This window comes from Dermacentor albipictus, chromosome 7, assembly GCF_038994185.2.
Source record: "Dermacentor albipictus isolate Rhodes 1998 colony chromosome 7, USDA_Dalb.pri_finalv2, whole genome shotgun sequence".
Lineage (NCBI taxonomy): Eukaryota > Metazoa > Arthropoda > Arachnida > Ixodida > Ixodidae > Dermacentor > Dermacentor albipictus.
In genome coordinates this window covers 82,465,098-82,488,835 of record NC_091827.1, presented here as the reverse complement: position 1 = coordinate 82,488,835, position 23,738 = coordinate 82,465,098, and the positions used below count along the sequence as shown (strand labels likewise).

Here is a 23,738-nt window from a genome sequence, read left to right as displayed (position 1 = left end):
GAAGGGTTCTTGATCCAGTATCAGAGCATTCTTGACCATTTAGACAATTAACTGCCTATCCCTCGCCAACTTGACAAGGAAACAAACAATTTGTTGACTGACAAGGAGGACAAATTAGTTTCCCTGAACACATTATCACACTACAGTATAGGACAGGATATAAATATAACACCACACCTGATAAAAAAACCTTCATGGGTAACTTACGAAATGGAGCGAACTCTGAATGGAGCGTAGTAAAACTTTCATACGAACATAAGTTTTACCGACACCTGAAACTTGCATTACTTTCATGCCGTATTAATAACATGCGCTACATTCGTTGCTGCGGACTTCAATAATACCTCGGATACCAGCAGTGTTGCCATCAACGTGGTACCGAATCGTGTAAGTGACAAGACGCTGCTGTGTAAGAAAATATGGCGAAATTACCCACTTTGAAGCCAGTACGTTCGTCTAGTGTCCTGTGGTCGGTAAATATGTTCGAATACAAGGTTCCCACCAACATGCGCGGGCTGCAAGCTGCGTCTTTATCTCCCAGAAGTCATCTACCGCGAAAAAAAGTGCAAAGAAGCAGTGTTTCCTCTCTATGCACCTTCTTCGACAGTCACCTGCTGGTGTCAACAGGGTCAGTCACTAACATGAATTCACGCAAACAAACACGTTCTTGAATCTATAGCAACCTTACCTTCACTCCCACGGTGTCAATGGCAGCGATGAGAGTCCGTGCATAAAAGTACAGCAGGCCACCGTACAACATGGCATTGGTGCCATCCTTGCAGTAGAGCGGAGGTGCCAGTGCGCCCAATGAGAGAGAGAGGCGGTTGAACACCTGTTCATAGCCCGCGTATGGCAGCCGAGTGCTGTCGCCCAGGAGCTGCTCCTCTTCGGCGGCCTCGGAGCCGTACATCAGACGCTGGCTGCGACGCGTCTCGATCCAGTACTCGGCGAATGACGGCAGATTGTAGGAGAAGTTTTCGTACACTTCTTCAAGTGTCTTCGGCGTGAGAAACTTGTCCGAAGGCCACAACACTGTGCGCACGTTCTTCAGCTTTTCCACAGCAACTTTTTTCGTATCACTGTCAAGCCACGAGACGGCCCATGTCTTATTGGCAGCCTCCTGCGTGGGAAGATTGTCAAAGCAACCATGTCAACAGCACGCTAAGCAGGTCAAGTGCTTACAAACACCGCACGGAATGTTTTGCTACATTACCTTGGGTAGGACAGCATCGACCCCACATCTTCAATGGCCCAGTTATAAGTTCAACTAACCAGCCTGTTTCATTCCTTTGTTTAGTGATAGCTGCAAAGGCTTTCGCTAGTAACGGTCCTTAAATTATTTGATCTCGACATCTCTCCTCACTGGTCTTCAAACAATATACTTCAAAACATTGATAATGTCGCACAATAAAACTATACATTACCAAATCCTTGGAGAAATAATTAGGCGGAACGTGCCCGACAATTGACTGAAAAATAATTGAGCACTCAGAACGCTGTACACATTTTCGCGTGCTTACTTTCTCCCGCCGTCAATGCCTAACAAGAAAGAATATCTCATTCCCCATGACATAAGCATTCTTCAATTAGTACCGTCATTGATGGTAATTCTAGTGCCTAGTTCAGTGGCACTAGCTGAAGATATTTCATAGGTGCAAGCTCTTTATAGCACCGAAAAGAAATTTCGAAAGTGCAGGTATGGGCCAGGGATTTGTAACTGAATGATTGAAGAAACTCAGTGCGTTCGTCTCTTCGTTTCTGTTGTCCACGCTCTATTTTCGCGTTGCTATATCCAAAGTCATTCGCCAACTTTAATTGTGTTCTATGTACGCAAACAATATGAATGGATCAGCGTGAACGCCATCAACGAAAGAACTTCAGAATACCTAGCGGCTGCGCACTTCAATGAATTTGAGGAATTTATGTCAATGCCGGCTGTAACTAGACAGCTAATGTTATGTGGGCGTTAAGCATGCGCGTAGAGCGACGGTGAAACCTTTGCCAATGTTACTGTAAGTCACTTTTTTAGAATGCACTGGTAACGTGCTAGGCCATACACAATGTAGGCAGCTACGTACAAAGAAATATTCATGCAACACTTTCTACTAACTCAAAGGCCATACTGAAGCACTAGTGAAAAACACCGCTGACGCTATCTTCAAGTAGCTGCGATGCGGCATGATGGTGAGGTAAGAAGCCTGCAAGGGGACGTTAACCGCACCATCTGACCGTCCTGTTTTATTTTGAACAGTGATTCGACAGAGAGACTATGGTGGATGAAAAAGAGTACTTTTATACGCCATTCAAAGTGAGGCTTGAGTGCGAAAAGATCGAGAAACTTGAGAATATATTTTCCGGCATTGGCGCATTGCATGTTTCAGTCCCACTATGTTCTGCTAAAAATACAAACAGTTGCTATCAAGCCGAAAGTCTAAAGGCATAATACGTTTTAATAGTATCCCCACCACCACAGTAGACCAGTTCCTGTGGTATTGCGCTACTGAGTTCAAAGTTGCGAGTTCAATCTGAACCACCGCGCCTGCATTCCGCTGGGGGCGGAATAAAAGACGCTCCTGTACGTGGATCTAATGAATGGTAAAAACCCCAGGATGTCTAGCTTAATCCCGAGTTTCACACTACCGCGTTCCTAATACTCAGATTGTGGTTCTGGCACGTCAAAGCGCAGAACATCTTTAATTTAACGCCATATTTTAGTCATTTCTGTAGCGTAGTATATCGCATTGCCGACTGCAACAGACCTAATGAACCATAAGCAGAGAGTGGGATCTATAGGGAACAATTGGCTTGTAAAGCAATCATGGGTACTTTAGGTTCCGGTGTATTCACCCGGTTGCTTTTGTTTTCTGCATTTACCTGCAATCTGCTTTGCTTAAAACGCGACGTAAGAAAGAACAAGCAAGCGCTACTGGCCAATTAGCTCACTCGTAACTGGTAATGGCAGTAAATGAAAGTTGCGGGATGGAGAGCCCCGCAGGTTTGGGGCCCCTACGCTTTCAGCAGTGCAATAATCGGAGTATCTTTTAGAAACTAAGAGCTGACATCTCTGCGAAATCAAAACATTCGGTGGAGCCAGTCTTACGACAGATGTCGAGGTTATTGCGATGAGCATTGAAGCAGAGTAGGAAAACACTAATAACACCATGACGCCAAAACGCGTCATGCATGATGCGTGTAGGCAACCTCTTTCCCCTTGTTCCATTTCCCTTGTCCCAATGTGACACCTGGCGGCACCGCCACAAAGCATACCTGCGGCGCTTGTCTGATTATATATTAAGGCAGCACTATCCATGATGTACAGCACAGCGGTTTGAATTGACCGAACAGCGAACATTTGTGAACATTTTTTTTTGTCAGTGAAAAGGTAACCTATACAAATGTGCACAAATAACTGTGTACCTAATAACTGTGTAACTGTGGTAACTGTGTACAAATGCATCACGTATATATGACTCAAGGAGAACAAGATTATTGGTTGTAGACCTTGCTCTTCGGTAGCCAGATTGGTGAGGGTCCAAGATACTATTATATTCTAAAAAGAACACAAGACGACGATTAATCATTTTTTCAAATACTTTAAGTAAACAGCTAGTGAGTGCAATTAATCTGTAATTGTTAACTAAGGTAGGGTCTTTGCCGTGTTTCAGCATTGGCAGGACTATTGCCTCCTTCCAAGATGAAGGTATATGACCAGTTGCAAAAATCTTATTGTATAGACCTAAGATGCAGGTTATGGTCTCTCCAGGCAGATTGTTGATTATTTCATCAGTTATTGTGTCAGAGCCTGTAGCCGAGCTGCCACAAGAGCCTAGAAGAAGCTTTTGCTCATGTAATGTTAGTGGTTTCTTGTATCCTTCTGATAACGACTTCTTTGGACGCAGAGGAACATATTCAGCTATTTTTTATGGTGTAAGAACTTTTCGGTATCATTTTCGGAGCTTCATATCCTCTGAAAGTGCTCACCAAGAATGTTTGCTCGATCTTCTATTGTATCGCCAGAGCCAGGCATCAGAGGAAAAGGATTTGGACATTTTTCTTTTAGTTTACATACCCTGCTGTATACTTTGCTAACATCTGTGTATGAGTTTATTGATGATACGTAGCGTGTCCAGCTTTCCCTTTTGGATATTCGGTGGATACGGCGGCCATTTGCTTTGCACCGCTTAAATTCTATATGATTTTCTGTAGTTGGGTAGCGTGAAAATCTACTTCATGCTCTGTTCTGGCGTTTCTTTGCGGTTTCACAGTCTTTGTTCCACTGTGGTTTCGGATTGACTTTATCTGTGGACTGACTGAGGTATGCAGTTTTTAGCAGAACAGAGGATATGTTCAGTGAAGTAGGTGGTCAGTTTCTCTACACCTAGGTGCTCCACACCTTCCAGGGACAGTTTACTTATGTTTCTAAACTTTGACCAGCCTGGACTATGAAGTCTCCATTTTTTGGGGTAAGCTGGCCCATCGTGCCACTTTCTTGCTTCTAGGAGCATTGGGAAATGATCGCTCCCATATGGATTACTGATAAATCTCCATTCCAGGTATCGAAGAAGTGATGCTAACCTTAAGGCTAAATCTATACCTGAATACGTGTTGTGTGTGGAACTGTAAAAGGCTGGCTCTGCCTTGTTAAATAGGCAGGCTCCAGAAGAAAGAAGGAAGTTTTCTATTGCCCGTCCTCTCGTATCACATCTTCAGTCACCCCAGATGTGCTGTGAGCATTGAAGTCTCCAATTACTATATAGGATTCGGGAAGCTGGTCAGTCAGCTTTTCAAATGCTGCTGCGCCAAACCGTTCATCAGGCGGTATGTATATCGAGCAAATAGTTATGAGTTGATTGAAGAATATAGCCCGAACAGCCACTGCTTCAAATGAACTCTGGAATGATACATGCTGGCATGCTACTGACTTTTGGGCTATGATTGCCACGCCACCTGAAGAAGAATTACCTTTATTGCTATCTTTACGGAAAACTATGTATTGTTTTAAGAAGTTATCGTGTGTCGACTTTAATTGTGTTTCTTTAACAGAGAACAGTCGTGGCTGATATTCCTCTAGTACATCTTTGACATCATCTAGATTGCGAAATAGGCCCCTGGCATTCCACTGAATTATTTGTGTAGACATATCGAGGGAGATTTTTGTTGTCTGTGTTCAAGAGCACGTGATAATGAGAGATGGATATGTATACAAGGGCGGTAACCATTTAGGTTACCGGTCCCTTTCTTTGAGCAGTTACAGGAATTTTCTCTCTCCTAACGCGCTCCTGAGAGCGCTGATCTTTCGGCGTCGACGACGCCGGGGATTTTTGAACGACCTCCATAACCTTCTCGGAGGCGCTGGAGGATCGTGAACTAGGCGCTGAGACTTGCGTCCCAGGCCGTGGAGTTCGGTTTAGCTTTGCAGCCTGCGGAACCGAAGTCTGCAGGCCCACCTTCGATGTTGATGGAGCAGCATCTGCTGCTGCTACCAGAGGGGCAGGCGGAGTGATTACCGGACTATTATCAGTGACCGCGGTAGACTCACAAGGTATTTGTGACGCTGCCCCCGTCACGCCACCTCGGAAAAGCTGGTGTGGTATAAGTACGAAAGACGTTTCCTTGCTTCGTGAAATGTTATATTTGTTTACTTTTAATGCAATGATCCCTTTTTCTTTTTTCCATTTAGGGCACATCCTGGAGTAAGCTGGATGGCTTCCGTCACAGTTCACGCAATGTGGAGATGAGTCGCAAGTGTCTGATGGATGATCGTTTTAGCTCCATTTCGCGCAAGTCTGCTTTCCTAAGCATGTCTGAGATCCATGTCCATACCTCTGGCACTTAAAGCACTGTCGAGGATTTGGGATGTACGCCCTAACACGTACTTTGATATAGCCTGCATCCAATGTACTAGGAGCATGGTAGTACCAAAGGTTAGTACAATGTGCTTGGTTGGAAGTTGTTCATTGCTCCTGCGGGTTAGGATTCTTTCTAACTTGATCACATTTCGGTCCTGGAAACCTTCAAGGAACTCTTCGTTACTAAGGTCGAAGAAGTCGTCTTCAGAAATTACTCTACGGCTCGTGTTCATGGTTCGATGTGCCGACACAGTGACTGCTACATCGCCAACGCATTTCAAGTCATTAATTTTTGTCATGTTGAGCTTTATCCTTCAATTCATAGAGCTGGTCTCCATTGGACATCTTTGTTGATTTGTAGCCAGGTCCTGTAGTATTTGCGAGGCATTTCGCCACCAAGAAGGGGGAGAATTTACGCGCGCTCATGTTTCTTTCACTGTGGATTACTTGGTACTTAGGAAAGTGTTCTTGATTTTTCTTCAAACGGAATTGGAACGTTGCATCGGTGCGCCCCCTTTTTAGAGGGCGGTCAAGGTAAAGTGGTTTGATAGAAGAGATATAGGAGTCTTGAGTTCGGCAGCAGCGCCAACCACCCACCACCGAGCTCAACATGGGGAGGGAGCAAGTCTTACGAGTAAGACCGGCCCTCGCCTGTTGTACGGTGCCGCTATAAATTAATCTGGAGTACCCAAGGTTGGCCACCCACACAAGGTTAACCCTCGCTGCCAGAAAAGTCGGAAGTAAGTAGAAGAGAGGAGAAGACAAGAAAGTTTGAAAAGAAGAGAGAAAGACGCAGACTGCAGAGGGGGACAGGAAAATGCAACTACCGACTTCGCCCGGATGGGTCTGTCCGGGTGTGCCGTCTACGTGAAGCCGAGGCCAAGGAGGTGTGTTGCCGCCGCCGGGGGGCCTTAACGCTCCGAACACCCGGCATCGGCTCAACCCCCAGGATCCGCTTTTCCCCGGACACGGCTAAGCCGCGCACAACTACACGCGAGAGGGGCCAACCCTCGTGTGCTCGGGTACGTGGTTTCGCAACACACCAAACGCCTGCTGACGCAGATGCCCCTACGGGGCCGCCCGATTGTTGCGTCGGCGGTTACTCAAATTTCACGTCAGGAGATTGGCATAAAAACATATCGGAATAGTTTTACTTTAGAGGGCCCTAGATTCCACCATTTCGTTGGATCTGTTTTTTTTTGTGGTGCATACGTGCACAGTCGGAATGCTTCACTAGAAATTATGGGGTTTTAAGTGCCAAAACCACGAGGTGATTATGAGGCACGCCATAGTTATTAACTCCGCAAGTTTTCACCACCTGGTATTCTTTAACGTGCACGTACATCTAAGTACACGAGCAATTTGGCGTTTCGCCCCCATCGAAATGTGACCGCTGCGACCGGCAGTTCATCACGTGACATTGTCCTTAGGAGACGAACACCATAGACAATAAGCGACCACGGCTGCTCCGCAATCCTTCACCCGCAGCCATTATTGGAACCTGTGACCTCTAGTCAGTAGCTGAATGCCACTGCTACTCAGCTACGGTGGAAGTTATGAACATGTGTGACGGGTTCACTTGTGTCGTTTACTTACATTTCAGTGGTTCTTCCCTTCACGTTAGTGTAGCTCGTTCGTGATAGCTTATCTTAGTTTCGATTACGACGCATTTAGGGCAAACAGTGGGATCCAGACACTCTGTAGTAGGTGTGGCTATATCGAGGACGCTTAAAAAGCGCCACTCCCGACGGGTAAATAACTTGGTTCAATGCCATTCGATCGATAAATAATTTAAGAGCAAATCATTTAAAAGTTACAGGATCTTTCATATCTGCAATGCTGGTGAAATGGCCAAACACAAAAATACATTCGTGAAGCGCTGCTTCCAACTGTCGTACATGCATTCCAATAAGAAGTAACACAAAAGAATGCATACATTCAGACGAGCATTTGTATTTCCCAGCCCTTGGACGCTCCTTGAGCATTTATTATTGACGCACACATGTGCTCAATATAAAGTACCATCCAGCTACCTCAGTATAGGAATGTAGTTGTGCCACACCAAAAAACAGCACTGTTTGTTGATGCTTGATTAACTTTCCAGTGCATTTAAAGCGCTTATTGATACAACGCGAGTGCGTGTTCAAATATACATGTATCACAGTGGAGAGGATTTAGCACATACTATCGTGCGATGCATTGGTTTACACAATTTTACCATGTGATCATATGGCAACAAAAGGAGAAAGATTCGTAATGTATCCTAAATAAAATATTCATTTAGAAAGAGTTACGCTTGAAACATCTGTTAGACGGTTAATGCTAAGAGTTACGCTTGAAACTTTTGTTACACGGTTAATGGTGCTGAAGCTTCTGGTTTTTATCACAAAATCATACACACCATCAGTATTTCTTGCACTGTGTAACATTTGAAGCAATCAACGCAGTTTCGTAGATCCAAACGTACGTGCACGTTCACCTGCTCGAGAGTTCTTGTGAATCGCTTTCGCATTCATCGTTTTACTGTGACGTTGTGTTATCATAATGTATAATCAGAAGAACAGTGCCATTTTTTGCGTATTCATATATGGATATAGAGTGCTAAAAACCGGGCACGTCGTGTGCTACCGGGGCTTAGCGGAGAGAAGAGAACTAGGCATCGGATTCCTGAGTAATAAGAATATAGCTGGTAACATACAGGAATTTTACAGCATTAACGAGAGGGTGGCAGGCCTTGTTGTGAAACCTAATAAAAGGTACAAAATGAAGATTGTACAGGTGTACGCCCCTAAATCGAGTCATGATGACCAGGAAGTCGAAAGCTTCTATGAAGATGTGGGATCGGCGATGGGTAGAGTGAAAACCAAACACTCTATACTAATGGGCGACTTTAATACCAAGGTAGGCAAGAAGCAGGCTGGAGACAAGGCAGTGGGGGAATATGGCATAGGCACTAGGAATATCAGGGGAGAGTTATTAGTAGAGTTTGCGGAACAGAATATTATGAGGATAATGAATACCTTCTTCCGCAAGCGGGATAGCCGAAAGTGGACGTGGAGGAGCCCGAACGGCGAGACTAGAAATGAAATAGACTTCATACTTTGCGCTAACCCTGGCATCATACAAGATGTGGACGTGCTCGGCAAGGTGCACTGCAGTGACCACAGGATGGTAAGAACTCAAATTAGCCTAGACCTGAGAAGGGAACAGAAGAAACTGGTACATAAGAAGCCGATCAATGAGTTAGCGGTAAGAGGGAAAATAGACGAATTCAAGATCAAGCTACAGAACAGGCATTCGGCTTTAACTCAGGAAGAGGACCTTAGTGTTGAAGCAATGAACGACAATCTTGCGGACATCATTAAGGAGTGTGCAATGGAAGTAGGTGGTAACTCCGTAAGACAGGATGCCAGTAAGCTATCACAGGAGACGAAAGATCTGGTGAAGAAACGCCAATGTACGAAAGCATCTAACCCTACAGCTAAAATAGAACTGGCACAACTTTCTAAGTTAATCAACAAGCGTAAGACAGCTGACATAAGGAAGTATAATATGGATAGAATTGAACATGCTCTCAGGAACGGAGGAAGCCTAAAAACAGTGAAGAAACTAGGAATTGGCAAGAATCAGATGTATGCGTTAAGAGACAAAGCCGGCAATATCATTACTAATATGGATGAGATAGTTCAAGTGGCTGAGGCGTTCTATAGAGATTTATACAGTACCAGTGGCACCCACGACGACAATTGAAGAGAAAATAGTCTAGGGGAATTCAAAATCCCACAGGTAACGCCAGAAGAAGTAAAGAAAGCCTTGGGAGATATGCAAAGGGGGAAGGCAGCTGGGGAGGATCAGGTAACAGCAGATCTGCTGAAGGATAAATTGTTCTAGAGAAACTGGCCACCCTGTATACGCAATGCCTCATAACGTCGAGCGTACCTGAATCTTGGAAAAACGCTAACATAATCCTAATCCATAAGAAAGGGGACGCCAAAGACTTGAAAAATTATAGACCGATCAGCTTACTGTCCGTTGCCGACAAACTATTTACTAAGGTAATCGCAAATAGAATCAGGAACACCTTAGACTTCTGTCAGGCAAAGGACCAGGCAGGATTCCGTAAAGGCTACTAAAAATAGATCGTATTCACACTATCAATCAGGTGATAGAGAAATGTGCGGAATATAACCAACCCTTATATGTAGCTTTCATCGACTATGAGAAACTATTTTATTCTGTCGAAACCTCAGCAGTCATGGAGGCATTACGGAATCAGGGTGTAGACGAGCCGTATGTAAAATACTGAAAGATATCTATTGTGGCTCCGCAGCCACCGTAGTCCTCCATAAAGAAAGCAACAAAATCCCAATAAAGAAAGGCGTCAGGCAGGGAGATACGATCTCTCCAATGCTATTCACAGCGTGTTTACAGGAGGTATTCGGAGACCTGGATTGGGTAGAAATGGGGTTAAAAGTTAATGGAGAATACCTTAGTAACTTGCGATTCGCTGATGATATTGCCTTGCTTAGTAACTCAGGGGACCAACTGCAATGCATGCTCACTGACCTGGAGAGGCAAAGCAGAAGAGTGGGTCTAAAGATTAATCTACAGAAAACTAAAGTAATGTTTACCAGTCTCGGAAGAGAACAGCTATATACAATAGGCAGCGAGGCACTGGAAGTCGTAAGGGAATACATCTACTTATGGCAGGTAGTCAATGCGGATCCGGATCATGAGACGGAAATAATCAGAAGAATAAGAATGGGCTGGGGTGCGTTTGGCCGGCATTCTCAGATCATGAACCGCAGGTTGGCATTATCACTCAAGAGAAAAGTGTATAATAGCTGTGTCTTACCAGTACTCACCTACGGGGCAGAAACGTGGAGGCTTACGAAAAGGGTTCTACTCAAATTGAGGACGACGCAACGAGCTATGGAAAGAAGAATGATAGGTGTAACGTTAAGGGATAAGAAAAGAGCAGATTGGGTGAGGGAACAAAGGCGAGTTAATGACATCTTAGTTGAAATCAAGAAAAAGAAATGGGCATGAGCAGGATATGTAATGAGGAGGGAAGACAACCGATGGTCATTAAGTGTTGCGGAGTGGATTCCAAGGGAAGGGAAGCGTAGCAGGGGGCGGCAGAAAGTTAGGTGGGCGGATGAGATTAAGAAGTTTGCAGGGACGGCATGGCCACAATTAGTACATGACCGGTGTTGTTGGAGAAATATGGGAGAGGCTTTTGCCCTGCAGTGGGCGCAACCAGGCTGATGATGATGATGATGATATGGATATATATTTTTTAGTTTTCGTAGATATTTGCCATTAGGGAGAGTCTTAATACTGATGGGCAAAATAGGCAACACAGCACAGTCGAACGCCTTTTCAACGAAGACCATTGCAACAAGTTTTGCTTGTACAACAAAGGAATTTTGGCATTACAAAGGCTGATTTGTAGATTTACAATGAACGCTGCGTAGCGATGCCGCTATTGCTCTTTGCAGATGTGACATGGGTATGCATTGCGCTGGCGCTAACGGCCGAGGTAGCGACGCATTTGAAGAATGTGCCAATGTCAGAAGTGGCTGTACTGTCTCAGGAATAGCTCAACCAGAGCTCTGCCTCTTGCAACGTTCTCAGCGGGTACAATAAGTGGCAGATACCTCACAGTTCATGCCGACGTGATTTATTCGTAAGTGACGTCTGACGACGTCTTCAAAAGTAGATAAGGCGGAAAAGACGCGAATGTCTAGGAAAGCAACGCTGATGAAAACCCTCGAAACGCACAAAAGATTTTGATTGGACGAAAGGCGATAGCGCCAGTCGGTGACCGGTAGTCTTACGTTTTGTAGCTCCTCCGCTTCGCCGTGTAGCATCCTGTGAAGCTCGGCGCTCTATGGCGGGAGGCAATCGAACTGCCTACCACACAAAGGCTACAAAAAGCATTAGCAACTTTTTGCGCTAAGTATTTGTAAATTCTGGTATATAAACGTATTGCTTTGTTGAACGTGCTTAGCCTGCTCTCATGCAAGTAGTACGCTGGGCAACCTTCGCAACAAAGTCACTTGAATACCGGAGAATTTGGAACTCCCGCGCACTAAATCATAAAGCCTTTGAGTGTGTACATGTTGTTCACACCTAAACACAGATTTCGCAAACCTGCACAAAATACAGCAAAAAAACTTTTCACTAGCTCGGTGCGTGAAACTATTACTAGTGTCGCAAGTATGCCTCTGTGCGAAAATGAGGGGTTGCTTCTAACAGCGTCTGGTATATGTGCGAGCTGTGCCTCACTCACCTCCACAATGGCAGCTAGGTGCTCGTTGATGTGGCGCCGCTCTTTCTCCGAGAAGAGGCCTATGGAGGCGACGGCATTTCCGAGGAGCTTGTAGCTTGATTCCACTTGACCAGCGCAGAAACGGGGTTGCTGTTCTTTGGCATTGTGCTTGCTGCCATGAATGGCAAGCATCACGGCCGTTGGATATGCCACTGCCCCATGCGTTTGGATAAACAACCACGACAAGTGTCGCAGTATCGCCTCATCACCGAAACGTTTGGTTATGCGCAAGATATTCTCAAACTCAGACATGTCACCCATAAGCATCAGGTCATCACCTGTGATAGGCGGATCGATTGCCGTCACAGCATTTAACATTTTTACCATGTGCGATCCAATAGCACCGGTAGCGTTGGAGTCCAAGTCCTTGATAGCGAACAATTTCGAAATTCGTGCCTTGCAAGGACACACCGGCACTAGTGTGTTGAAGACAGCCTCAAGCACGCGATATGTCTGCCCCATGCTTTCGCCGTTCCATTCGCTATTCGTGTCATTGGAAAAAATCCCAAAGAGTTCTTTGAAGACCGTCTGGAAGGTTTCCTTTGGTATCTGGCTGAACATGGCCTTCCACAGCAGCATAAGCTCGTTTGGTGCAAAAGAGAGGTGCCTTGGTTTTTCTGTTGATGTAGCGGAGAATACCTTCATGGTAAACCAGAGATCCACGTTCCAGTTTAACGACAGGTCGAAAAGGACCCTAATTGGGCTGACTGGTTCGTGTGGTTTTTCCGGCCAAGGAATGCCTCGTGCGTGCATAAACTCTTTCATGATTTCGATTGAAGAGCCCTTAGTCGCAAGGCACATGTTATACATGGCAATCACCTTTCTGACTATGGGCAATTGAGCCAAGCCTTTATTCAGCCTTTCTGGAAAACTGTACAGCCACGCGAGGAGCATATCCGACATCTCGGAGTTTGACAGATGAAACATCTTCCTCGGCATCCGCCGTCCACAAACGTAATCACCAAAGTCGTTACAAGGGTCGATGCCTTGGTCCAGCTGATTTGATATGCGGTACCTGCATTGACAAGGAATCCGCTTCCTATTGATCAGCCCTTCCAGAAATTACAACGTAATTAGCCCTAATCACAATATACCATCAGGCCTACGCGCATGGGTAACAATTCGTTATTGTAGGCGATTCCTTAATGTAGACACAAAGTCCCAACTTTTGATCAGTGCAGGAGGTGTACGAACACCTTCTAACAAAATGAACGTTATTTGTAAAACTCACACCGAAGCAATAAATTATGGCTATTCCTGCAGATAGTGCTCGAAATTGCGGCAGTTTAAAGAAAGCCGAGTTTTTAAATAATGTGAAAATAAGAAAGCCGATTTCGAGAATATTTATCATCAGAGTTGGTGTCAAGTACCAAGTTGCTCTTCCGGCTCATAAAATGCTTCAATACTGAGTGATATGTTTAAGCATAAAATGGTTTTAGCTCCCATTCTCGGCGACCTTCATGTGACCTTGAGGCAAAAGCTACAGCCGTTATCCGCGCTCTCGAAGGCGAACATCTGGGCAAGTTCGCGAGAACAAAATAAGATCATCCGGACAAGCAGCCGAACTATATATGATGTGGTCCCTGGACCCCAGCCGTTTTTACAAGGCCAGATTGCATAGGGTACTTACTGCCCAAACAAGTTAAAAAAATATTGCTTCCCAGTTCTTCATAAGCTTTCTACACAATACGAATCAAGCTGCAACCTGTAGCGTGCTGAAGTTTTATATATCATTTCCATTAGCGACGTTAAACAAGGCAGATACAGGGCTCTGCATTTTTAGTTGTCATCTTTTAGCGCTGAGCTAGAGCGTCAGTGGCCCGCGAGTTCCGCGGCGCAGGTTTTGCGTCACCTCGAGAAACGGCACCACTCTACGTGGAGCCTCTTTCAGGCGTTTCTAACCGCTTTGCTGATTTATTGCTTATAGCGTTGCGCTGCTGAGCACGATGTCGCGCGGTCAAATCCCAGCCACTCCTGCTACATTTCTATGGAGGCAAAATGCAAAAATGCCCGTCTCCCACGCGTTGGCGGGACGTTAAAGATCCCCTGGTGGTCAAAATCCCAATCCCAGTCAAAGTTCCTCAATACAGCGTGGGTCAAAGTGAAATCGCGGTTTTAACACAGAATTCAATTCATTCTTCTTCTAGCTAGGCAGTGTGCTGTGTCTCCCTGGCGTCTTTCGCTGTCTTTTGTGCGGCCTTCAGTCGGTTTTGTTCCTTCTAGCTGGCCAGCATTCACATGGACCTGTGCACAGTATTGCGTGGAGCGGTGTAGTGTGACGGGCTGTATGGTGGCTAGTATCATTTCCAATCAACCTCCTTTGCTGGTTGCCACTTCATGCTTACATAAACTCTCTATTAAGGGAGAGCCAGCAATTTCTGTATAGTGCACATGTTTTAGCTCCAGCTATTTAATTTGTATCACATGACTAATGAAAATATAAATTAATTGGTATTTCTCAATGGTAAGACTGGTCACTTCATAGAACCTAATCCCAGTGACTTTAATTACTCTGTGATCGTGGGCTATTTTGGAGGTCCACGAAGCAGTTTTGGTCCCTTGCTATTCTAATATGTAGCATTCTTTGGCGGGGTGCCCGGAGCACATTCTTGCTCTATTCCGTTCGGTCCTTCTGGTTTCGTTTCCTCTAGGCTTGAATATACGAATACCCAAACTTTGCATACTTGCCACCACCTATTTGGGGGCCCACGAGCCTCCGATGCGATATTTTTTTCAGAAAGACGCCAGGTCCTGACACATCCGCCAAAAGCCCAAAACATAGTAGTAGTAAAAACCTTCATTCTGAAAGACCGTCGGTTCACTACGAGGAGATGGCTGTCAAGCCATGCCTGGTCGCTACCTCTCCAGTGCGTTTAATGACCCGGCGTTTCGCGTCCAGGCTTGTAGTCGTTAAGGTTCTGTCCCATATTTTACTCGGCGGTGACTCTCCTGGGAGTTCTGGTGAGGGAGTGTCCTTGCTGCATCCCCAGATGTGGTCCAGGGTAGTGGTCTGTGGCTTCCAGAGGGGGCATGTTGATTTCAGGAGGGCTGGGCAGATGTGTCTATAGATGTGCGGGGAAGAGAATGAGTGGGTTTGATGTCGTCAAGTTAATATTCCGATAGCAAATACAGGGACACTCCAGTCGCATTGGTGGCGTCACCGTAGCCGTGCAGTTGTGTATAAAGTCCAACGGCGACAATACCGTCGCCGTCGCCTAGAGGTTCTGTATAAAGTCCGAAGGCGATGATGATGACAAGAAATACCTATTGAGGGATGGCTCGAAGGCTTATAATGTGACCATAAAACCGTCGCCGCGCGCCTTATGTTGTTTTTGCGAGTGAACGCTTGCGAGGGTGGCCGGCGAACGCGATTCATTGTCGCATGCGCGAGAGAGGAGCAAGGGCCGAGACCGTGAACCCTACTTACGCTCGCGAGGCACGCGGAGATCACACGAGGTTGGTGGGGGGGGGGGGGGAGGGGCGTTCTTCTCCAATGCCTACTAGGGTGCCTAGGGTATTGCTCGCTTGCCACTCCGTACAGAGTGGAGACATTCCCGGCGTCTAGTACATCGTTAAGCATGCGAATCGCGGGCGCCGTAGTAGACACCTTTGGCGGGTGTCGTAGGGACGCGTTGCCGGCGCTTGTCTGTCTTGAAAGCTATCTGCGACGTGGCCAAAGTGAGCGCCCGCGCGGGCCTCATCTTCAAAGTGATCTTCGATGTTTCCAGAGTGCGCATACTGCCGGTAGCTTCGTGTGCGCTGTGCTTTCGACGTTTGGTTTGCGTTGAAGCGCGAGATGCACGAAGGTCAATTCGCTTGCGGCTCCTGCGATTCCTCACTCCACCACTTCGACATCAAGTTTCCGCGCTCATCGAGGGCGATGTGTTCATGTTTATCCCTGTGCCCTTGACACCGTGTCTGTTATTTAGTTAAAACACGTCGGCGGGCTAGTTGCTTTGAATCCGTGATAGAATGTGTAAGTGCGAGTGGCCAATGGTGTAGAAAGACGCAGACACAAACATAGTGCTGTTTGTGGGTGTCTGTTTCTTTCTACGTCCTCGTTTGGTCACGCATACCCATTCTGTCACTCTTAATGTAGATATTAATCTAGTATTTACGAGCTTTTACAGTCGATAACATTACTACCCTTATTTCGTACAGCTGTCTACTTATTTGCTATCGCAATCGGTGCTTCCTTTAGCGGGTGGTACTGCAAATTGCTTCTTTTTCTTTGCTTTGTGTAGTTTAGTGAGTGGGGGGTGGTTTGTTCTGCCTCGGTGCTTTGCAATGCTGCGGGATGTAGGTAAAGGTGGGGAGTGGTTCGTCACGATTTCTGTCGTGGTCCGAGTTCTGGCCCATCGCTCGGCGTGTGAGTCCTCGAGATTGTTAGTGGCCGCCTTCGTTACCCAGGTTTCCTGCGTGCGCTCGGATCCAGACGAGTTGGATGATAGCGGAATCGCCGTCGTCGTCGCTGCTGTTGGCGATTTTGCTTAAGGTGCTGCGTGCCACTCGGGGCAGATGTTGGAAGAGGCGCGTCGTGGTCGGGGAGATTCTCCGGTAGGAAAATCGAATGATGGTATAAGACCCAACCCCGACTTTTTCGGCCTCGGTTGGGTCTTGTGTGGGTATGGGGCCGCCCCATATTGTGGTGGGTTTCTTGTCGACTGGTGTGCGTCTGGCCGAAACGTTCATCGCATAGGTATGCCTGGGGGCTGCGTATCCTGCCGCGTCTATTGGAACGGCCTTTGCGTCCATGTCGTGAGCTCTGTGAAGGGTTCGGTCTCGCGCTAGTCGTCTACAATCGCGATCGCCGGCCAGCACGTTCTTTGGCCGGAGCCTTGCTCTGAAGCGTCTACTTATCCGGGGTGCTAGTGTGATCTAGTCTGGTCGGCTCGGTGACCCGGGGATGCCGACGCGTTCGAGTATCCATCTTCCGGTCTTATTGCTGCTTAATTGTTGGATTTGTGCAGTTGGCTGAGCTTTTATGAGGTCGTCAAGCGTGATATAAGTGCCGCGGTTGAGGACGTCCATTGTGGATGTGGTGCGGGCGCAGCCCAGGGCGATCTTGTGGACTTTGCCTATTAGTCTAACGACATTTTCCTTTGTGGCCTTCAGTAGGTGCAAATACAGCAAGGCGTACTTGATCGTGGTGGTTATGCATGCGTGTAACAGCTGGATAATTTCCTTTTGTCATGTAGCACGTTCCCGGGCAGACACAATACCTAAAAGTCGGGCCATCTGCGTGGTGGCGACTGTAAGCCTCTCTGGCACGACGGTATTGCTTCTGATTGCACGTGAAGTCTGAGAATTGACATGTGCTGAACGGACGGTATTTGGGTTCGTCGTTCCCGATTGTGATGGCGGATGGTGGTGGCTGTTTGTAGTTACGGTAGTCAGTAGGGTGCAGCAGAAGAAACTCGGATTTCTCCAATGAGCACTCGAGCACCGCTCGCGTGGCATATTCGATCACGGTGTCGATGGCCCGTTGCACTGCCTCCTCTATCTGTCCGTTGGAGCTTGTAGTTGTCCGTACCATTCCAGCGTCCGCGTATAGGGTGCGTAAGATGTTGGTAATGCGTCTAGTAAAGGGGGGAGTTGGTTCATTACAAGGTTTAAAATGAATCGTCAAATGGCGGTTCCCTGTTTCCTGCCTTTTTATAGCCCTGTCATACGGGTACCCACGAACTGCAGTCAACTCCTTCGTCTTTACTTCAGAGGAGTTGCGCTCCGTGTCACACGGTCTCACTTGCGCCGAGGAAGTTAAATGGAGATTTTGGCAAAGGGAGCTCGGTAATCACCATTACGGCTGGATGGAGTACTCTTGTTCTCAGATAGCTACAGCTGCGAAAAAAACCACGCTTACAAAACTGTCGTAACAGGCTCACTTAAAAACGTTTCCATACCTATTTGTTTCTTGTCCTAATTAATAGGCCGCGTAATTGGAGTCTTGAATTTGGTTTTAAGGACATACCGTCATGCAGTCTACGCCAATGCTTCGCCATGCGGCATGGACAAACGTTGTTCCACCATTTATATTCTCTATCCGCTTCGTCGCTCATCTGGAAGTCGTTGAGCTCGCTGCCAACACACACACTCGCTCGATTACGCAGAACTGAATCGCAACTCGAAGCGCACTGGTTGAGCAATGTGACCCGCGCTGCCTGCACACAAATCAACAGCCCAGTGTAGCCAGCACCACTTTCAACTTCGCTATGCTTGCAAAACATGTCTTGCGGTAACATACAGGAAACTATCTAGCTGTGATTTTATTAGATTACGTAACGTGTTACAAAAACTACCTTTAACAACGACAGTATATGTGAGTAGTTGCATGCGAAAGTAAGCGCAGCAGCGCCGTTTTTGTTCCATACGGCGCCCATCGAAAGCTTGTTATTGTGCAGTGTAGCACAGCCGCAATTACTTGTCCGTAATTCTCAATTAGAAAGTTTCATGTGAACTGAGTTCGCGGGCGCCCATGTGACAGGGGTATTAGTCAACGTGATTCTCTTCTTGGCGTTGCTTTCAGTCATGGAAACTTGCACAGTGCGGCCGTGTAGGAAGCAGCACACGTAGTTGTCCACGCACACGAAGGGTCTGTTGCCGCCAAGGGTTGGGTTATGGCTTCATGGGTTGCGTTATGAAAAAATGGCTGTGGCTTAGCTAAGGTTAAGCCTAGGATGCGAAGCATACTAGCCTTTATTTTAGTTGTTGAACCACTGTTTAGCCTAGTGAACTGCTGTTGCTTGGCTATATTTGGTTCGGCTAGACGAAGAAACAACTCATGCAGGCGAGCGCACCAGCTGAGACCCGGCTATGTAGCTACGCGGCCGCAAGCGAGCGCACGAGTTGAGCCTCCGCTTTTGCAGCTGTTATGACGTCATATGGTAGCTACGCGGCCGCACGCGGCGCAGCAAGGAAGAGCGTGGTTGTGCGGCTAGTATGCTTCGCATAAATCCCTGCGCAAGTCTATGCCAAGCAATCCTCTTGTGCCGGCGAGTACGGGGTCTTTAAATAGATCGTGGAGGATTTCAACTTGGCGTGCTGAGTGGTTAGGTAGACACTGAAACAAATCATTGTTGGCGGGAAAAGGTCTTCGTCCTCGGCGAGCGTTTCTAGATGCGCTAATACCACGTGCTCGAAGAGTTTGCCGAGGCATCAACTGAGCGAAATTGGGCAAAGTTTGGATACAATCTGTCGTTTGTGGACTTTGGTATGAATAGTTATTTTCTCGTGTTTCCATTCTACTATGCTGCCGGTGCCCCAACAGTCATTGAAATATTCAGTGAGGGCCTTTACTCGCTGTGTGTATAGGCTAAGGATTGTTTTATTTGAGATTCCGTCTGGGCCCGGCGCCGATGTTGTGCGCAGCTTTAAAATGACTGCATACACTTTGGCTCGAGGGTTAGATTTGTATCCCCTTCGTGAGGTGGTAGTGGTGGCTTTCGTTAGTGGACGTGGTTGATATATTTGTCTGCCAGCTCAGTTAGGAGGTCTTCGTTCGATTCGACCTTTTTGTGAACGACGCGTTTGAGCCTGTGTGGTACGGATGTCGGGATGGTGAATTGTCGGGATCAAGTAAGTGTCCTAAGAGGTGCCACGTTTTCTTGATGCGCAGCTGTCCTTTAGTCCATTGCGCAGCTTGCCCCGTTGCTGGCGGTCTAGAGCAATAGTGTGTGGCTGAATTGTATAATGTTGATTATGCACTCGGGGACTTGGCTTTCGCGGAGTTCTCTGAATTTCAGCGACTGCGTGATCCGAGTGAGTGCGTTGTGTTCGTTCTGGCTTATGGAAGTCTAACGTAACGGTAATGATGTAGTGGTCGCTTGCCACTAGTTGTCAGGTGTTCTCCCATCTGGCCTTCGAAATGTTCTTGCAGTATGCGAGTTCAGGTGGCACGTCTCTACACACGATTTTTCCAATGCGGGTGGGAGGCGCTTGTGGTTCGTTTAGTAGTGTGAAACGGAGGTCCTGGCTTAGCTACTATAGTGTCCTGCCTCTTTTTTCTGCTTGCAGGTAGCCCCAGTCGGGGAGTCTGGCGTTGAAATTCCCCAGTATGAACAGCTGTGCATCTTGTGCTGGCGAGGTGGTTTTCCGGAATTGAAGGTGGAAGTCATTGGCCATTATACGTGCATTATACGTTGAGGGTCAAGCGTGACTCATGCGTGCATTTACACGGAATGATCTCCACAAGCCTGTGTGGAATGTCAGATGTTTCTATTCCATGTTGCTTTGCTGTGAGGCTCTTGTGGATGAATGTACCCGTACTTCGACCTTCTTCATTCCTCTGGTCTGTGAGTTGTTGGAAAGTGATGCAGGCGGAGATGGCAGCTGTTGTTTAATGCAGTGCGATGATATGAGGAGGCGCTTGATAATTTTGTGGCTATTGCGTTTCTTGTACAAGTAGCTGCAGGTGTTCTTTCTTCTTGCTATAGCCCTTGCAGTTCCAGTGCCCTATGCATCAGTGCCATAAGTGCGTGCTGGCCATGATGCATCTGTGAGATCGTGACTTGAGGGTGTGGTAAAGTCCGCTGTGGGGGGCTGGCGAATGATAGGGCACTCGATTGTGCATGTCTGCTGTTGCGTTGGCCATGCTCTGTTGAATTATTGCAAACGTGGGCTATGGCTATTTCCAGCGCTTCTAAACAGGCTACGGTGTTGTTTGCGGTGGTTTCCATGGCTGTGAAGCTAGCTACGGTGTTCTTTACGGCGGTTTTTATGGTTGCGAGTGGTGTCGCCATATTCGTTAAGCTTACCATCGTGTCCTCTTCAGATAGCAGCGTTTCCGCGAAAGTTGTTGCTTTATGTATGCCTCCCATGGCGGGTTGGGGCTCTTGTGTTGGTTGAAGCAAGTTAATGATGGCCTTCCAGAGTTTGTGTTTAAGGGAGACGTTCTGCGTAAGCAATGTTTTGAGCTAAGCTAGTGGCATTGCCATTTGAGACTTCAGTGCCGAGATAGTTGGAAGAGGTTCCTTTACGAGCGGGTCTTGGGCTGCGTCTCACGACTGGGGCAACTGGGGACAGGCCATTGTAGCAAGAACAGTGGGTTTTATGTCCATGCCACTCTAGAGGGGCTCGGCGACGTTTTGGACGAGTCGTGGTACAGTATGCGACTTCATGATAAGGTTCTAGATCTGGGCCTTCCGATGGGAATTGTTTGTTTTTTAGGGGATCATGATCTCGACTAGCTATCCCGTCTTGTTGTCATTTGGGATTTCTAGAGACGGGAGTAGTTTTACTTGTCCGAGGGAGGTGGGCTGTGGTTTTTCAACATCGATGACTTCGCTGGCGACTGCGATTGTTGCATGTTTCTCGCTTGACATGGGTTTTCGGGTACTGACTTTCGGCGAAGCGTTACTTGCATCTGGAGCTGTTCGTCATGTGTCCTCCTCGGCAGATGATGCAGCGTGATTGGCATCTTGGTGGCGTGCCTTGTGGTGTCGGCTCATGGTCTCCTCCGCAGTGCGGGCAGCGATGGTGTCTGGGCTGACGTCACACGTCGGTGCCTGGTCTTACGGCCGTTAAAGCATGCGTCTGCGTTTGGATGGAAGGGGTATACTAGAATCAGGACACCGCCTTGCATCAGCTCTCTTGGTAGGTGGACCCCAAGTGGCGGGATGAGTAAATTTTTCGTGCTTGCCATACATCTGCCGCCTACCATTTGATAGCCTGGGTTGCTATCTTGAATGTCGTTTAGCGTCTGTTCGGGCTTTAGAAAGTTGTAGGCGTAGAAAGAAATACGTCATCTGCTGCCGCTGGGTAGCAGGGCGCGCATGCAAATCTTGATCTATCGGTCGTGTTCGTAGAGGGCGGACATGATACGTTGGAGAGCGATGGCTCGGAATTAATTAAAAAGTATAAAAATAGCCATGTTGACTCGCTTTGTTGAGATTATGCAAAGCCAGGGCTCAGTAACGTTTCTTTTTTTTTTTTGCTCAACGACCTCTTGATTGGCGCTAATGAAGAGGTCAACACCTGCCCTTTGCAGCCATACAGAGGGCAAACAAAAGTATGTGCTCCACTGTCTTAGGTACTTTCCACGCATCCCACTCTGGTGAGCCACTTGTTGGACGAGCTACAAATATTATCGCGTCAAGTTAACACCTTGTATGTGCAGGAGCGTCGCATGGATATGCGCTGGATGCCGCGCGGAGATTTTACATTTCAATCCTTGTGTGAATGGCTACCGCATAATCTTTACGATTGTGGTACAGGTGCTGCTGATATTACCATTTTTTCATCTGCATGCAGCTCAGGGTAGAATCTGTACCAGAGACCCCCTACCTGCCGCAGCATTGGACGAAGCCACACCAGCAACCGCTATGGATGACTAACCGAGTCGAGAGAACGAAGACGGGACTTGGTTTCCCGTGGCCCGAAAGCGCAAGAAACCGGTCCAAGCTACGTCGAGCTTGCTACCCAACCCTCAACCTACCCAGCAAGGCCACCTACATCTGACATTGCGCAATAAGAGCTCGCAGGTGCCCCTGCTTCCGATAGACGACTTGAAAGTGGTCTTCCGACCGAGAGATGACCTCAATCTCGGTGAGTGTCCGCAGCACTCTATAGCCAGAGCTATAGGCACGCCGGCTGAATTAAACGAGAGCACGTTCCACCAACTAACCATACGCATACACTGAGAGCAGAACGTTGCAGTGGTCAGCACACCGGATGAAGAGCTAGCGGCAAGACTGCAGCTGGTCAAGTCTATATGCCTGGGAAACAAACAGTACGAGGTTCAGGCCTATGTGGCTGCTCTGGATGCCTACTGCAAAGAAGTCATCGCCTGCATAGAAAAGAACACCACGCCGATAACGCTGATGACAAACATACGATCCCCGATGGCTCAGGTCCTGCAAGCAAGAATGACGGGAAATTCAGCCACGGCCATCATCACGTTCTCTGGCATTCGGGTTCCCCGGTATATCTACTATTACGGAGCAGAATAGTGGTGCTACGTTCATAAACCCCGACAGCACCTGTGCAGCATGTGCCTCTCCACTGGTCATCAAACGGATATTTGCCCAACCCCGGATAAACCCCATTGTGCTGCGTTCGGAACATCCAACCCCTCCGAAGAACATGATTGCCGACTGAAATGCTTGCATTGTGGTGATGACCACCCCACTACTGGACATCCGATCTCCAGCAAGGCCACGAAAACCCTTTAACAAGAACCACATGTTTCGAAAGCAGCAGAAAATTGCGGAGAAACAACTCCAGCACGACAAGAAGTCCAGCCAGGTGACGACATTCAACGTTACAGCACCTACGACTGCTTATGCAACACGTGGTCGCCCCCGCTACCGATACCGAGGACACAGCCAGTCCCAAAGTCCCATAGGTCCAGGGTCCGCAGGCCGTCGAAGGACCAGAAGAAACCACGTGGTCGAAGCCAATCTGGGAGCCACAGCCTGACGCAGCAGAAATAGCTACCGAAAGAACCTCAGCCCACGTGGACGAAAACGCCCGACCATCACACGAGGAAGCTGACACCAGTGAGTTGGTCAGCGCAGTTTCTCCCTCTTTCCTCCTCCTTTCCTTCACCTCCGTCCGTA

General features: G+C 47.4%; 1 protein-coding gene across 2 annotated transcripts in view; it reads right to left on the bottom strand.

Annotated features, from left to right (window-relative positions):
• LOC135908758 (endothelin-converting enzyme 2-like) overlaps nucleotides 1–23,738 on the bottom strand; it is a 64,392-nt gene that overhangs the window by 22,069 nt on the left and 18,585 nt on the right. For both annotated transcript variants that reach the window (XM_070522414.1, XM_065440601.2), the window contains exons 4-5: nucleotides 12,145–13,198; nucleotides 689–1,120 (exon numbers count right to left, since the gene is read on the bottom strand). In XM_070522414.1, the coding sequence (XP_070378515.1) occupies nucleotides 689–1,120; nucleotides 12,145–13,198 (1,486 nt within the window). The remainder of the gene's footprint in view (nucleotides 1–688; nucleotides 1,121–12,144; nucleotides 13,199–23,738) is intronic.